General features: G+C 45.7%; 1 protein-coding gene across 2 annotated transcripts in view; it reads right to left on the minus strand.

Moving 5' to 3' along the window:
* Window positions 1-15,663, minus strand: part of plxdc2b (plexin domain containing 2b) — a 73,146-nt gene extending 57,483 nt beyond the window's left edge. The window contains exon 1 of one of the 2 annotated variants that reach the window (XM_053412494.1): window positions 15,025-15,663. In XM_053412494.1, coding sequence (XP_053268469.1) covers window positions 15,025-15,118 — 94 coding nt within the window. In that variant the 5' untranslated portion in view covers window positions 15,119-15,663. Of the gene's footprint in view, window positions 1-5,623; window positions 5,820-15,024 lie in introns of those variants that run through there. The other variant, XM_053412495.1, reaches the window with a different exon arrangement.
* Window positions 15,664-16,358: the final 695 nt, after the last annotated feature.

Raw genomic sequence — 16,358 nt, forward strand, 5'->3', positions numbered from 1 at the left:
TGTGACTGTGCTTTTATTTGTGATGAAACATCCACACTCTATTCAATAACAAATAAATGAACACATTCCTCGACATCCCATGCTGAGACACTCCAGAGCTCAGAGAGAAGCCGGGATGAGGATAACAAAAGCCTTCACATCTGCAGCAGAGACACAGGACAGTAGTGGAAAAATAAAGCTGGAAACATCTGCACAAACTTCAACACTTCTTCTTTAAAAAAGTCTCAGCTTTGCATGACCACAGTGGAGCCTCTGTTCGCCCGCGACTATGTGAATGTGTCCGTCGACACTTTCCTCCGAACGAACAGGAGTGACAGATGAGAAAGAGACAAAACAGTCAAAGTCAAAGAGGTGAGGGAACATTGCTGACACAAGAGAAGCAGCAAAAGACTCGCTGTGCTAACAAGCTTATGTCAGGAGTCTTCTCGCTGCCTCAGCTTGAGCTTTGACCTTTCACAGAGCCGATTACACTCCACAATTCCTGCAATGCAATATTTAAAAAGTCTAAAACGCTCCCTTCAGACACCAGCCACGAAACATTTGTGAATTCTGCACGGTGCCGGAAAGGTCGCTCCAGCTGTTTGACCCCGTGGTGCATGAGCTCAGATGTTTTCTCCACAACTCAGATGTTTCCTCCCAAACCTCTCTCCGTGTCCGCCTCTGTCCATTGTCCTCGCTCCTAGGGCCAAACTGCCAGATGTGCGGTCCCACATGGTATTCCCATCTGTCTTTTCCGTCCGCAGCCCCGAATCCCATTCACCGAGCGGAAATCTGCACTGAACCCAGTGAGATGATTTTCAACCAGGAACTGCCAAAACACGCCATTCAAAATATGCTGTTAGGAAAGGATCGGATAAATTCTAGGAAGTCGTTTGACAGATTAATTACATCTACAATTTGAGCAGATATCCTTCGACCGCAGAGACAATCAGACCCTCACGGTGATGCCACGCCATAGAGAGAGACGCCTTTACAGACAGGGTCGAATTATCATCGTCAATCACTTCGCAAATCCCGTTCATCCCGGGTGCAAGAGAGACCGGGCCTATCATTACCTTCCTGTCAACGTGATTGTAGCTTCATATCGAGCTGGATGTGTTACCTGCCATGTCTAGACAGGGGCCTGTCCCTGGGAATCTGCCACAGGACACCAGCACCCCGGGGGCAACGCACCAGAATCTCCCCGTGTCCCTGAGGCCCAGAGAGAAAGTTTACCTGACAACACAAATGTTATCCTGCGATTCAACCTGACGGGCTTCGGTTCGTATAAACAACACCAAAGAACACAAAGGAAACTTTTCCACCACATCCGTTAGATGTTAGCTTAGATATCAAAAAAAGGGAAGAATGATTTACAGGTAAACAAAGTCAGCAACTAGCCGGTGAACACAGTGAAGCATTTGGAAGCTGCAGAGAAACGTATTTCCTTCAGGAGTCGGTGGAGAACAAAAAAGAGCTAAAAGGAGAGTGACTAGCGGAGTTGCATTCATGTAGTTACTGGAACCAGTGGTCCCTATAGATCCAGTTAAGCTGCAGTAAAGTGAACACACTCATAGATATCTACCCCTAAAAAGATCCATTATTTATTCCCTGGGAAACCAGAGAAAATGACAAAAATAAAACGCTGCAATTTTAAAGAAACAATCCTGGATCCACCCTTGGAACAGACCTGGGCCAAAATCCATCAAGCTGGAAATCCATTTAGCAATCTTCAAACAACAAACCACAAACACGGGTGAAAACATCCTTCACTGCGAAAACAAGGTGATAATATTATTTCCTCTGTCAGCAAGTGGCCAAAAAAGGGATAAATGCCATTTTACCTCTGAAACCCTGAATGTTATTCTTCAAACGACGAGCTCCAGGCCTCAGGAGTTAAAAGCCTTGAGTGCTTGATTGACAACTGAGGCACAAAAACCCTGAGTTTAAGCAGAGAGACAGACAGAGAGTATATTTTTTTCTGGAAAAAAAAAACCATACCAGGCTCCACTGACCCAGACCACTTTAACAGCCCCCCCCCCCCCCCCTCCCCCCCCGTGGCTTTTCCCTGTCAGTGTCATTCTGTTGTAAACAAAGATTTACATCTGAATGTTCTGAAAGTGTTCCTTGCAAACGTTGAGATGAAGCTCAACCTGTCAAGTCTCAGGAAATATGGTCCCTCATGTTTCTGATGCTGAGTTATGGACAGAAATGTGTTATTGCAGAAAATGATGATGTCACAGTCGAATTGACCTGTGATATAAGATCAAATGTCATCACTTCTTTATTTGATCCTATTAGACGTTTTTGTGAAATTTTGTCAAAGTCTATAAATTCTTGGGTGACATTTGACTTTAAGCACCGAACTCGAATCAGAGTCATCCTCAAGTCAGAGTGAACATTTGTGTCACGTTGAAAGAAATTCCCTCAAGGCGCTCCTGAGACAGGGACGACCTGGAAACACAAGGAGCAGCTCAACGACTTGTCGAAGCTGCCAAACAGTTGATGACAGTCGATGAATCACAGTGACAAGTGAAGAGACTCTGAAAAGAGAAACACTGCACTCTGGGTATTTGATGAGTTGCAGTTTCGCTCTCTCCCATTAACTTTTCAGGAGACGCAATTACACAAGATGTATTAATAATATAAAAATGCTCTTAAAGGCTTAGTCACAAATCTCTCACATCAATCAGTCTCCTGTGGGACTCATTTCCCAGCCCTGAGTGAAAGTATTTACTGAAGCTCGTGAAATATAGTAAATATAATTCTTATATTTACATTTTGGGGAGTATTTTTCCCTGGTGTGTTGGTAGGTACTTTATTTGGGCACCACAGAGTTAATGTCTTTGCCTCCCTTGCCACCAGACAGAGATATGAAAAGTCAGGGATACAGTTTCAATCCTCCCTCTCTGCGAGGAAAGGTCAGGAGTGGACACAGGGGACATGCTGTCACACTGACTGTCTGTGCACTGTCTCGCTGTTTACTCCACTTTGTGACACATCATATTTCCAGAGAGTTTTTCTTTTCAGCTCTCACAGCAAGCAGGAGGCCTGGAAAGCCCTGAGCCGCACTACATGGCCAACAGTGGGGGATTTAAAGTCCCGGTGAATCTTGGTGCTACAGGATACAGGGACATGATGCTTGTGAGTGGGTGTCACACGTTTAGAGAGGGTCCTCTCCTGTTCCAACATGATGGCGTCCCCTCCTCTGTGTGGAGGATCTGGACTGAGCAGCACAAAGCCCCGAGCTCAACCTCATCAGGCTGAGACGGACTTTAAGCCTCGTTCAAACCCATTTTCAGCCCTGAGCGACAAAACACATTAATTACAATGAGATCAGTGTCACACAGTGTCCAGAACACAGGGTTATACTGGGGTTATATTTTTACCACAAACATACACTCCCTTTAGATTACTTCATAACATGAACAGCTTCTTTCTACTGTAAACCTCATACTTGTTGCAATAAAACATAAAGTACACTCTGATACTGTATATTTCCTGTCGTAAAGTCGTGTCTCAGAGTCTAATTATCCTGTGCAGAGGTTTTACGCCTCTGATAAACCTTCACACACGTGGATCCATTACTGAAACTGGACATTCTTGATTCCATGACTCACTGGTACGTGCAGCAACACAGTGAAGCCACTTGTGTTGTTCTAACACTATTTTCTGTGTGAGTTGCTGCTTTATTGTGTAATATCAGTGGATGATAAATGGCTGAACAGGGACAAAGTTTCATATTAAATTTAAATGAAATCAAGGCCACACAGAAAGTGAAAGAAGACGCTTCACAGAGGGAATTCAACCAGTATCAAGGTTCTCCTCCAAAGTGAGACTTCAAAAATCTGCTATAGTTGATTTCATCAGCTATTGGAACAAAATGTAATTTAGCATTTGACTTGCTTTTAATGCAGCAGTGGTACTTCTGGCTTTTACCGATTGCTTCTCTTCAGTCAATCATCATCAGGACAACTGACAGTTAAACTGTGTACTTTTGTATTGCTGTACTTTCTCTTTGTTTATTATTATTATTGATTGATTTCTGTCTAGAAGCCAAATTGTTCCTCTGGGATATTAAAGCTTTACTCACCAACTGGGATCTGAACCAGTAAAGTTCAGGATGTAACAGACACATGTCTTTGAAGGAAACTTTAAACAGTAAAATACAGATGTCCTTACACATTAGGCCAAAAATAATAAAATATCTGCCTGAGCTCAACAGGCCCCGACGCTCCAGGAGTCGATTTAGTTTCAGACTCATAGAAACCTGTGATTTAGTGTTGCTGTGACATCGGTGTCACGGTGACTGAGTGTGATTTTAGCATATCGATTCAGATTCTCTTCCCTCGGGGGCCGACCCAGTGTTTTCAGTGCGGTATTGATTTACAGACTCTTTTTCAGGTCGAGCTTGCAGCAGGTGAAGAACAGGCGACTCATCAGAACTCACATAATGGACGACTACAGCGAAAGAGTTCTAAAAACTAAAAAAAAATGTTTGGGACGAGGGTAATGACAGAAAATTGTAATTGACAGACATGGCAGAAGCAGAGAAAGAACATAACACCAGTTAAGGCAATATTGGATACAGAAGCAGACTGGCTTCTGCACTCGGCGGCAGATTACTGTGACCTCCATCTTTAAATAAAACACATCCTCAGTTATTTGCTCAGGGTCAGTCTGGGCCTCCACGTGGCAGCAGAGGCAGCAGGCGACCGACCGGGGGAGCACGCCGGCTGATCACAGGTGACATGGAAACACTGACAGGAAGCTGGGGAATCGGCATCAGGGCTAGAGAGTTTAAAGCTGGTTCATTTTCTCTGTTTTGCCCTTTAATTATGAACTGAAGCTATAAGACTAGCTTCAGCTGTTTCTCTTCCATGGGTCGATTTGTGGCGGACAAATGGCAACTAACAAAACTCACAACTACAATGTTCCCCCTAACAACAGCATCCTGTGCTTAACTGGCGTTTTTTTTAAATCCTGACACGAAGACAAAACCCTTAAATCACTGATGGGACTAAGCAGCAGTTACTGTCAGTCCCCAGGTCGATACCTGCCACTGTGTCCACTGCACTGTCTACAAACTCTTTCCCTTTCGATTCACAGAGAACTCAATGAGGCTCCGGTACAACTGAGAAACAAATAGAGCATGGCATTCATTTGCCAAGGCCCAAAAGTCCCCTTAAATTTAGGCTCCATCCACACCACAACTTTAAGTTTTCACTGCAGCTACATTTACTACTGTCCACACAACAGAGGAGCTTGGAAACACTGCCAGCCCAATTTTAGTTTGAAAACTCTGGGGCAGAAACAGAGATGTTATTCCCGGGGAAATCAGTGTTTCATCAAATTTCGTGGATATATAGTTTTGACAAAATCCTGCTGACAAACAAACCAGCCAACAAACAAACACAAACGCCATTTCGAGTTTCCCCTGACCTTCAACGCGATCCCAAACGAACCCACCAGTCAGTCTGTTAACACGCGATACAATCAATAGGTGTGAGCTCCTGATGGTTCGCTGCAAAGTGGCTGCTCGATAACCCAGATACCACGTGCAGGACTCGCACAGTAACAAACACACACGCTCATTGCAAAGCGTGCAGATGAACACGCAGACAGAGGGAGCGTCAGCCCTGACCTTTCTGTAAACCCCTCAGATTCATCTAATCGTCCTAATTGCTTGCAGAGATGATGTGCAAACAATAACAGTCAGTATTTCCCTCAGCGTGAGATGTGATGATCCGATCGTCTGCTCCGATCTGAGCTCATCCTCTGAACCACGGAGGGGAAAGAAAAAAACATAGCCCACAAACTCTCTGCTTAAAAAACAGCCCTGCAGCAGGAAAGCTTTCAACAGTAAACATTCAAACTTCTCTTTACTTTCGGGACAACGCTGGCTTTTTTACAGCTTTTGACTCATTTCCTGTTTCCTTTGCGGGGGATTATTTTTTTCATTGCTTCTGTTGCGTTCATTTGAGGAATCTTCACCTTAAACAGCACATTCTCAAACCCACTTCCTATATGGGTTGGTACTCTGGTGTGCGTCTAATGCAGTAAGCATAAAAAATCCTTGCACATCACTGAGGACATCATCTCTGCTGCGACCAGAGCAGCCGTCAAAACAATATTTATGAACACTTCAAATGGATTAAGCTCTTATTAATTGCAAAAAGGCCAAGTGACACTGAATTACATGTTTAAAATCCTGTTGTGCCACAAACACCCGCAGGGAAATGATTATTGAAATGAGTTGATTTTTGTGGGACTGACTGAAGGGTCCAGAACATCTGCGAGTCATTTGGAGCAGACATCAAGTAACAGCTTCATATTCATGCTACCAGCTTTTCAGTTCTCTCTCCTTGTTGATAGATTGAATTTTCAATGGGCACAAACAGTATCATTGGTTTGGCAGCTCTCTGGGTGGAGGGCAGCTCATATTTGACCTCCATTCAATTCGTCCTGGGAAGCAGCTATTTTTCATTTCATCAAGCCCGAAAACAAAAACAAAAACACAGGGGAAATAGATTGCATCACAGACGTCAAATTACATCCCCAACAACTCTTTTATTTATCTCAGTTCCAGTATTGATGATGACAGTGCAGTGGCACCTCCAGCACCTCCAGCACCTCCAGCGTCTGTGGGAGTCGGCCGGACATTTAATCAATACGTGGACCTCCTCGAGCCGAGATGCATATTTTGGTTTCAGAGGGACTTCGGTGTGATGATAAACCACTAAACGCACAGCAAGAGCAGAACGAGAGGGGGTGTTCTCCAATGAGAGACCACCTTTATTTATTCCTTGGTATGGTGGCTCTAAGGTTCAAAATGCAATGACGCAACTTTAATTAAAATGACACAAAATATTTCAAATATTTCTGGAAACAAGATGACTAAACTATAAACAGGTTTGGGAAATGGGACTAATCTGAAAAATATGTGTTTTGCTGAGAAGTCATGGTGTAAAATGTTGTGGTATTTTGACCCCTAAGGCCACCGTACTTCTGTAATCCTATAGTTGTACATCTGTCTGACCCGTTGTGTAAGCATTGTTTTACGTCGTTCACATGTCATGCGCTACAAACCCACTATGATCCCGACATTTATTACCTTTCTTCAATAACACGGATATCACATTCATAATTAAACCGCTCCCACTAATTCACTCGCCCTCTAATTAGCTCTTTTCTGGGGCCCGGGACACAAAGGTCTCTAAATGGGAGTCAATTGCCACTTTGCGATGTGGACTTCAGGCTCTTATCGCCACCGCCTGACAATACAGCTTCCACATAAACACCTTCTAATGGTCACAAGCACAGAGAATTCCCCTCGCGGCGAACACCATTAATCACCTCCGTTGGACAGGACACGGTGAGCTGATGAAAAATAGTCAAATTTACCATTTTAATACAACACCATGCTGATGGAAATAGAGTGTAATATATTTCTAACAGGTCTGAATATGTTTTCATGCACGAACTTGAAAATGTCCGGCCGAGTTTCACATACGAGGAACACAGCAGGGAAGGAAAGAGAAATGCAAAATATTCAAGAAACAAGCTGGACATATTCAAACCCACTTATTCTTATAACAAACAGCAGTATTTAATAGACATGCCACTTTAAATTGTCCGACCGGGACTTGCCGACCGGCCAATTTTCTGCCGCTCACGGAGCCAAACCCACAGAATTTGATTTATTGCGCCCATTACATCGATATGTTGTTGCCTTCTGGATCATAACATGTGTACCCTTCACCACACCCGGACCTCCCTTCATTACCAGCACGCTTGCTCTTGCCAGACGGTACAAGGAAACACAATTAACTCCCACATCCAGTGCACGACAAGCCTCTGGATTAAGGCGTGAGAGTGTCTTGTTACCTGGGCAGCGCATGGGAACCGCCGGCAGTCTGCCCCAACTTTCTGGTGACTCAAACGCAGCAGCAGCACACACACACACACACACACACACACACAAAAGGCGGCTGGTACACCTTGCAATTCATCACCAGGGAGCCTCAAAGCGAGCCATTGTTCCCCGGCTCTGTGCTCAAGGGCTACTGGGCGCAACTTTCTGCGGGTAAGCATTGGCACAGAGGCGGAAACCTGAACACCTGGCACACACCAAACCTCATTTACCAGAATCACTTGTTGAAGTTCTCTCTTTTTTTTCCCGTTTTGTTTAGCTCACATTTGTTTGACCGAGAATGTTTGATCAAGTCAAAAGAAGAATTGTGCTACAAGTGCATCTCTCATCGTGCATGTGTTGCCAACTGGCCTCATGTTTACAGCTTCAGGCTGAGCTCAGCACCGCCTCCAGGGCTGGACAGCTGGGAGACGCTGGAACAAGCTCGTCCACAACAACAGGCTCCAAACAATAATCACCCTGACTTCCAGAACAACCCTCTTTTGGTTTCTGGGAATAATCCTTTATCTATCCATTCCTGGCAGTCCTGACTCCTGAAGGGTCAAGCTGGGAACAGTGAGGCCAAGCAGAGCCAGCTGAGGCCTTTACAGACCTATTACAAGAACTCATCGTGACTCATTCAGGAGTGAATTACTCGAATAAAAGCCACAGAACAATGCTGACCATTCCACACATACTAGGACATTGGGCAATTCCCGCAAAGTCATCGATTAATCTAACCCTAGTCTGCATGTGGCTGTGGGAGGAAGCCGGAGTACCTGGAAGAAAACCAACTAAGACACATGGAGAACATGCAAACTCCACAGAGAAGAGACCCATGGCCAGGCTGGGATTTGAAGAAGGAGCCTTTTTCCTAGATCCTAAAGATTTGCTCGGCCTGTACACGTTATATATGTGAGGGTGGCAAACCAAAGACAACTTTGAGGCAGCGTTAAAAGTCACAGTGTCTTCTTTGCCTTTCGTGTCACGTAGAAAAACACCTGTGGCTGTAAACCGTTCTCATTTTCACCCTCAAAAGTGCTCCGGCCCATCAAAGTCCTTCAGTCGGTTGCCGCAGGCGTAAATGTTCTTTGTCAGGATGAGTTTGTTGGGGAAAGAAACTTCTGGACAGGGGACGTGGAGACACTTTCCGGGCAGAGTAACAAAGTCAGCGCTGTTGGACGTGAGGCGAGGAAAACACATCAATGTCTGCAAGGGGTTCGCTCGGCACAGCTCAACACTTAACACGCTCAAGTACGTGAAGCTCCAGCAGACGTCATGGTATAATCATGGCGACGGCCACATGTTACATCTGGTGTCTTTGATTTAGAGAAGGGAGGAACCTGCATGTAATAAAAACTGTAATGGATGGCTGTGGGGACGACGGGGGCTATTAACATGATAAACACGCCAATAAGCAGATCAATCTGAGCTCAGGTCATGGGGTCATTACTCTCACTTAAGTAAATTAAGGTATTTTTCATTTCGCTGACAAAGGGGGGGGGGGGGGGGTGTATTGTTCGAGCTGTCGCATCGGACCGAGGGAGCGTTAGCTGGAACTGACCAGGCGTTCCAGATTGTCCGATTATACCAGCTCCTACACAAAGCAGGGATACTACACAATGGATGTGCTACTGGAAGTGCAACCTTCAACCCCACAACATAAAGTATTCTGTGAAATAAACCTGGTCTTTGATGCTACTGCTGTCCAATTTATCTTGTGTACTTGTTGTTTAGATGTGCTCGAAGCTTCTGCAACAATCAAACAATCCATTCCTTACACTTATGATCCTTTGTGATCAGATTTTGACACTGTCTGCAAACTGTTAAATACACAGACAATTGTTTATTACAGCCTTATATCACTTTATGGAGAGATTCGACCAACAAAGATGCTTTTACTCTTTAAAAAGCTTTATTTTACAAAACAAGACTCAAGGAAATGACACACAAAAAACAGTTTTTCTTTGAGAAAAACATCAGAAGTGTTTCCATCAGTGAGTCTATTTAATATTAAGATGATTCGACCAGGCCTCCAGTCTTCAGAAACTACAGAGGATTAAGACTTGGGCCTTACAGCAGCATAAAGACTCTCTACTCCATCGGCAGCGAGAACAACTGTACTCTATCTGAGAGGCTGATAGTCCCGGAGTGTGAGAAGGAAAATGTTCACACGCGGTTGCACGTGAAGGCAGAGGCATGTAGCAGCATGCCGCAACCTCCGTGAGTGACACTTTGTTTTCGTGGGACAAAGCCGAGCCGCCGCTCCTGCTGGGCCCAGGATATGAAGCCTGCTGCAGGGTGGGAGTGACGGGCTCGTCTGATGGGTGGAGGCACTTCGCTCTTTGCTCAGTTCCCCCGGAACATCGCGCTCTCTCCGCTCGGTCATGACAGAGGAGCATGTAACACTCGGGCTGGCCTTTGAAGAGCCGCCGCTCTAAGCCGTCTACAGTGAGATTCGTTTCATCACTTTGGTGCAGGCGCTGCGTGGAGAAGCAGCGGGAGACGTATATGATTCTCACATTGAGAAGGGGGTTGGTTTAAGTTCTGGTGTACAGATGCAATGTGGCCACCTGCAGGGGTCTGTGTGCGCTGTGTTTTCATTCTGGCTACGTTTCCCATTGTTTCACTACAGTGTGAATCTGAGTTCGGGCCACTAACCACTGATTCCTGGCTGCTCATGTGCTGCCATCTCCCCTAAATACATGAAGACAAATTCGACTTTGTTTCTATTTCATGCATATTTTGGCATATTGGTAAATACTGTCAAATTACATTGACTCACTCGAACAGGAAATAAAAGGGAAAGTCAACACAACCGACCAAATACGCAACCATGTTCCCTACTCCTGTAATCAATGCTGATCACCCACTGTATTTTAAAAAAGTGATATTTACACTTCTGTAATTATCTTCTCTTGCACTTTGTGGCCGGTCGGCACAGGACGGGGGAAATTAACATTTGCCCATCCTCCTCCCTCGGCTCGTTATCCTCTCACTCACTCCCCTCGAAAGAAAATAAAAAAACTCAACTCCTCCCACCGACATAAAAAAAGCTTTCTATTCATTTCACTCTCGGGCCGATGATCCAGCATCTCCTCTGGCAGCCGAGTCAACCGGAGGAGCAGATAACGGCCCGGCTATGATGCAAAGGGGATGTTTATCACGGATGGAAAATGCTGGTCATGTCTCACTGCGTTGCAAACGCATCAAGGTCGCTTCGTTAATCTCCCGTCTCCTGCCTCCTGCCTCCTGCCTTTGACCTTTTCAAAAAAGTGGCTGGATGTTAAAGATCCAGATTTTTGATTCTAAACAAATCATGAACACGAGTAGAGGAGAAGGCCAGGGAGTGATTACTGTGAACCTCGAAGACGTGATAACTCGGCCGGGGGCGCTGGAGCAACAGGAAGTGGAGGAACTTTTCTGAACCACATGAAAGACAATGAGAAGGAGCTAAAGAGGAGCTTAACTGCGCTGGGTTTCATTAACCAGTGGCCTCTTGGCTCTTTGTCTCTGAGCCCATTGAACTCCAGCCCTCTCAAGCCGGCAGACTGAGCTTCTTCCCAGAGCGGAGTGGGGGGCGGAGCTGGTGCGACAAGGGCCCTGGCGTGACTAATGGGGGAGCCTGGTGCTGCTGTGGCATGCTGGTGCGGGGGTATGACCCTGCACGGCGTGGCTCGCACTCACCGCATGCAGGGCAGCACAATGATCCCGGTCGCCTCCGCCAACCACCCCTTCCCATCCCTCAGCCCTCCTCATGCCGCCCCACCCCCGTCATCTATTCAAGGCAGCTCCTTTCAGCAGGTCATTCAGACGGCCAATAAAGAGGCTCGCTCATTCTGCTCCGCTCTGAAATGTGCAATGTCAGAAAGAGAAGCGAGGGCGGGGTGTGGGGGGGGGGGGGATTCCAAGAGGGTTCAGTGAAGTAGATTCAAACCGGTGAGAGAAATTCTCGGCATTGTGAACTGGCCAATTGGGTTTCCCATAAACCAGCTGGGTTTAGGTCAGGTTGAGGGTTTAGATAAACTCATATTGGAACAACCTTCCACACAACAAGACGGCCAGTTGATGAATGATTGAGTAACTCTTCTTCCGTTGACTTTCATGAAGTGTTACCGATATTTATGGATCCATCAGTCTTTTAAACAAGAGAAGCCAAGTTTCCAAGCATATTTAGTGCAAATATATGTATAGTTATGAAGATATTCCTTCAACTCTAAGTGTTTATTCAAGATTTAGTTTGAAAGAGGAGAGAGAGCTGGATAGAAATGCAGCAAAGAGCCGGGTCTGAACTGCATGAGGACCAAAACCGCTGTACAATGGGCGCCCACTGAGCAACTGGGCGCACTGGTGCAAATGTAAGCCACGTTTATCAATGCACATTTTCAGCCACTTCGAATATCAGGAGTGGGTTTATCAGGATTCTCCAGACAGGCGGTCATTCAACTACTTCAGAAGACGAGGATGCAAGGAGACCAAGACGCCGCTCAACCCTCAAAACAAACTGCAGACAACATGGCGAATGGCTGATGTTGTTTTCATCTGCCAGTATTTTTCCTCTCTTCGGTGGAGCGGAAACTTGGGTGACATTTAAGTCGCTGGTTTTATGTACGTCATGATTTATGCAGCGAATCTGTTTCCATCACCATTTGTAGGATTTGGGGTTTATGTTAAATCCCCCTCACGCACCTCAGCCAGTCAAAAAATCAAGTTTTTCTTTTTAGTTTCCAGCGTCCTCTTTCTGGGTTTAATGCACAAATTTAAAATGTGCATAGTATTAAGGTTACTTTGCAGACACCTGTGGCATCAGAGAAAGTGACTAACTAAAGTGAAATCATGAATTAAAGATGTGTTAATCAACTTGGAACCACATACATATCTGAATCAGAGGCCAGAACTCATCCCTAGTCATTAACTCTCTGAGATCTATCTGCATGGTTCTGTGCGGCTCACACTCCTCCTGCCTCTGCCTGTGTATTTGTTTGATTTGAGAGGCAGCTACTGGCAGGAAGATGGATGAGGAGCGACACCCCCTCGCCGCTGCCTGTGAGCGGCTTAACCCTCAACCTCCCTGCGCCAGCCAATAAAACACAACTCGGAGCATCCGCAACAAATAAAAATTCCACACGCAACCACAATCTTAGCACATTAACGGCCCTCAGCACAGACTTTCAAACCAGACCACATCGTTACTGCACCGAGGCAAGACTCTCTCTCTCTCTCACGCTCCTACTCTCACGCTCCTGCAGCTACCATCGGATTCAGACGCTGTCCAGACTCCGGCGAGCACCTCTGATTCCACTCCCAGAAAAACACCGGGGTGCAAATTAACCCCCAAATCAGTCCCATGTTTTGTGAGTGTGGCACCGGTGGGTGTATCGCTGGGTGAACATCAGAGCCACAGACTGGAAGCTTTAGAAAGAAAAATGCTCTGAGCTCACAGGATGCTGTGTAATTTTGCCCAGATGTGCTCCACAGCTCATCTAACTAATAAATGCAAACGGGGGGAAATCAAAGCTCCGACTAGTCTTCAAATCTCTGGCTCTACTGGAGCCGCTCAGAGCTTCTGGAAGCTTTTGATATCTTCCCAGTGAACTTTGCAAAGACCAGCGGAGTTCACCATGTGCTCTGTTAATGAATCTAAGACAGGACAATCGGCTGCTCCTTGCAGCAGCAGAGTGGAGGTCGGCCTGTGACGAGGGAAGCTCCTTTGCCCAGATGTCTAAAAATACTGTCCTAGATACTGGAGGACTGGAAGTTTAACTGTGTCCAGCTCGATGGAGATGGAGCAGAGAGGGCCCTGAGAGTGAAGATGGCCTTTTTATATTGTGGATGTTGGTGTTTAGGTGTTTTCTTCAATGTGTAACCTCGAAAAGAAGCTTTATTCACAGACAGTTTCTCTATGAGGAAGCATGTAAAGGAAAACAAGCTGCTGTTTTCTGCTGTAACACTGATGTCAAATGAGCCGGAGTGAAGCACAAGCCAGGAGAACGATTGAATTCATGAATCAGACTGAGAACGATAGTTAAAAAGTGCATGTGTGTGTGTGTGTGTGTGTGTGTGTGTGTGTGTGTGTGTGTGTGTGTGTGTGTGTGTGTTTGCATGTCACACACAGCTGATAGCATCTCTCTCCCAAACCGAGCCGCACATTCCTCTGTGGTCTGCACACACACACACACACACACACACGCTGGATTAATTTACAGTCACTGTCAGTGGACGACCATTTCGCCAAACTCTATCCGATACGTGATGAAAAGTCGCTGCCAGCAATAAAAACCCTGGGAAACAAGAGCTCGCCTGTGTGTGCAGCACCAGATCTGGCATGGACCTGCTCCACCATCTGTGTGAGGGCGAGCCTGGTGTGTGTGGGTGCATGTGCAGCGTATGGAATGGACTAGATTGGAGATTAGTGCGAGACTTGAGGTGCACACGCTCTGGCTTTACAGTAGAGATATTGTTCACGCTGCAGAGCTCTCGTCCTCCGCGCAGGGGACTGTGTCTCGTGATCGAGGACATCGAGAGGGCCAGAGGGAAACACAGGACCTGCTCCAGAGAAAGCACCTGCAGCTTTCTGATCTCAGGTCTGGTGAAAGTTGCAGAACTAGTCGACAGCTCCAGGTTTGCAGAAACAACAATGAGAGACAAAGCACCAGTCTCATATGTAAATAGAGCAATTTCCGATTTACAGTAGTGCTGAGCTCATCCTGTGGGAGATGCATGAGCATAATAAAGCAAAAGCAATGAAGTCAAGATTTTAATTGGAGTGAAAATATGATAATTGGATAAACAAAGTCCTTCATCTAGATGGAAAAAGGAAGTTAGTGGGTCAGGACAGTGTAATGACTCCTAATGAAAGTAAAACAGCCTTGAGCCTCTGCCTCCTCTTTCTGCTGCACACACACACACACACACACACACAAACACAACCTCTGCTTTCATTTCAAGCACATGGACAGAGGACCTCTCGTTTATTTCTCCCAAAGATCAAATCAAAGCATGAAACAAACTCATCCTGGTGCACAAGAGAAAACCTGTTCTCCTGCACGTTCTGCTGTGCAGGGACTAAACTCAGTGTGGCCCAGCTTCATGCTTCATGCTTCATGCTCCGTTGTGTGGCTGCAGGTTCTTACCGTCCGCGGCTGGGATCTCGGCTCGGACGTTCCCCACGCACTGCAAAACTACAACAACTCCAAGGAGAAGGTGGATCGCCCTCACACCCGCCATATCCAAGTGTTCGTCCCGGTATCCCGATGGGGTTTGTTTTTATTCACAGAAGAAGGCGTCGGTCCCCCTGGTGCAGCCGACGCATGCACCGCTTCCCCGCGCGCACTCCGAAACTCTCCTGCCTCCCGTGCTGCTTTCAAAACGCAAAGCTGCCTGCGCTGCGCTGCACTGAGCTGCGTCTCTCTGTTTTGTTCCAGCCTGTGCCAATGTGCGCGCTCCTGGGAGGCGACGCGCTCGTCCTGACGGGTCTCCTCCTCCGAAGCGATGCAACAAAAAAAACGAAAATAGGTGAAAGAGGAGAAAGAAGTTAAGACATTTGAAGGCTCAACACACAGGTCTCACCCCGATGGAGGGAGGCGCAGTGTGTGAGTGAGAGAGAGAGAGAGAAGGATCATGCGCTCCTGGAGGAGACGGTGCGCTCCCTCCGTCATCAGCTCCTCAGAGCCAATGGGTCCCCGTCTGTGTGTGGCTATCTATCTATCTATCTATCTATCTATCTATCTATCTATCTATCTATCTATCTATCTATCTATCTATCTATCTATCTATCTACCTATCTATCTATCTACCTATCTATCTATCATCTATGAGCTTACCCCTTACTCTTTCTTTCTTTCTTTCATTCTATATATCTATCTTTCTTTCTATCTATCTATCGATCTATCTATCTATCATCTATGAGCTTACCCCTTACTCTTTCTTTCTTGCATTCTATCTATCTATATATCTATCTATCTTTCTTTCTATCTATCTATCTATCTATCTATCTATCTATCTATCTATCTATCATCTATGAGCTTACCCCTTACTCTTTCTTTCTTGCATTCTATCTATCTATATATCTATCTATCTTTCTTTCTATCTATCTATCTATCTATCTATCTATCTATCATCTATGAGCTTACCCCTTACTCTTTCTTTCTTTCATTCTATCTATCTATCTATCTATCTATCTATCTATCTATCCATCCATCCATCCTTACTTTGTCCCACCTCTGTAGTCAGGTGAGTGAACTGTGAGGGCGCCCTCTTCAGGTGCATCTTGTTATGTCCTTATTATGTTCAGTTGACATTGGCCCCATCAGTAATAACAGCAACATGTGCAAAATAATTTATTCCCCTTTCAAACCTTGGCTTTGTTCTGACCTCATTGAACCCAATGTTCTGTTCTGGATTGGTATTCGCCCTGTGCTACATGGTGAACTTGTACATTTGATTCATGTCCCATGCTTTATTTGTT

The sequence above is a fragment of the Pleuronectes platessa genome, chromosome 20 (assembly GCF_947347685.1).
Source record: "Pleuronectes platessa chromosome 20, fPlePla1.1, whole genome shotgun sequence".
NCBI lineage: Eukaryota > Metazoa > Chordata > Actinopteri > Pleuronectiformes > Pleuronectidae > Pleuronectes > Pleuronectes platessa.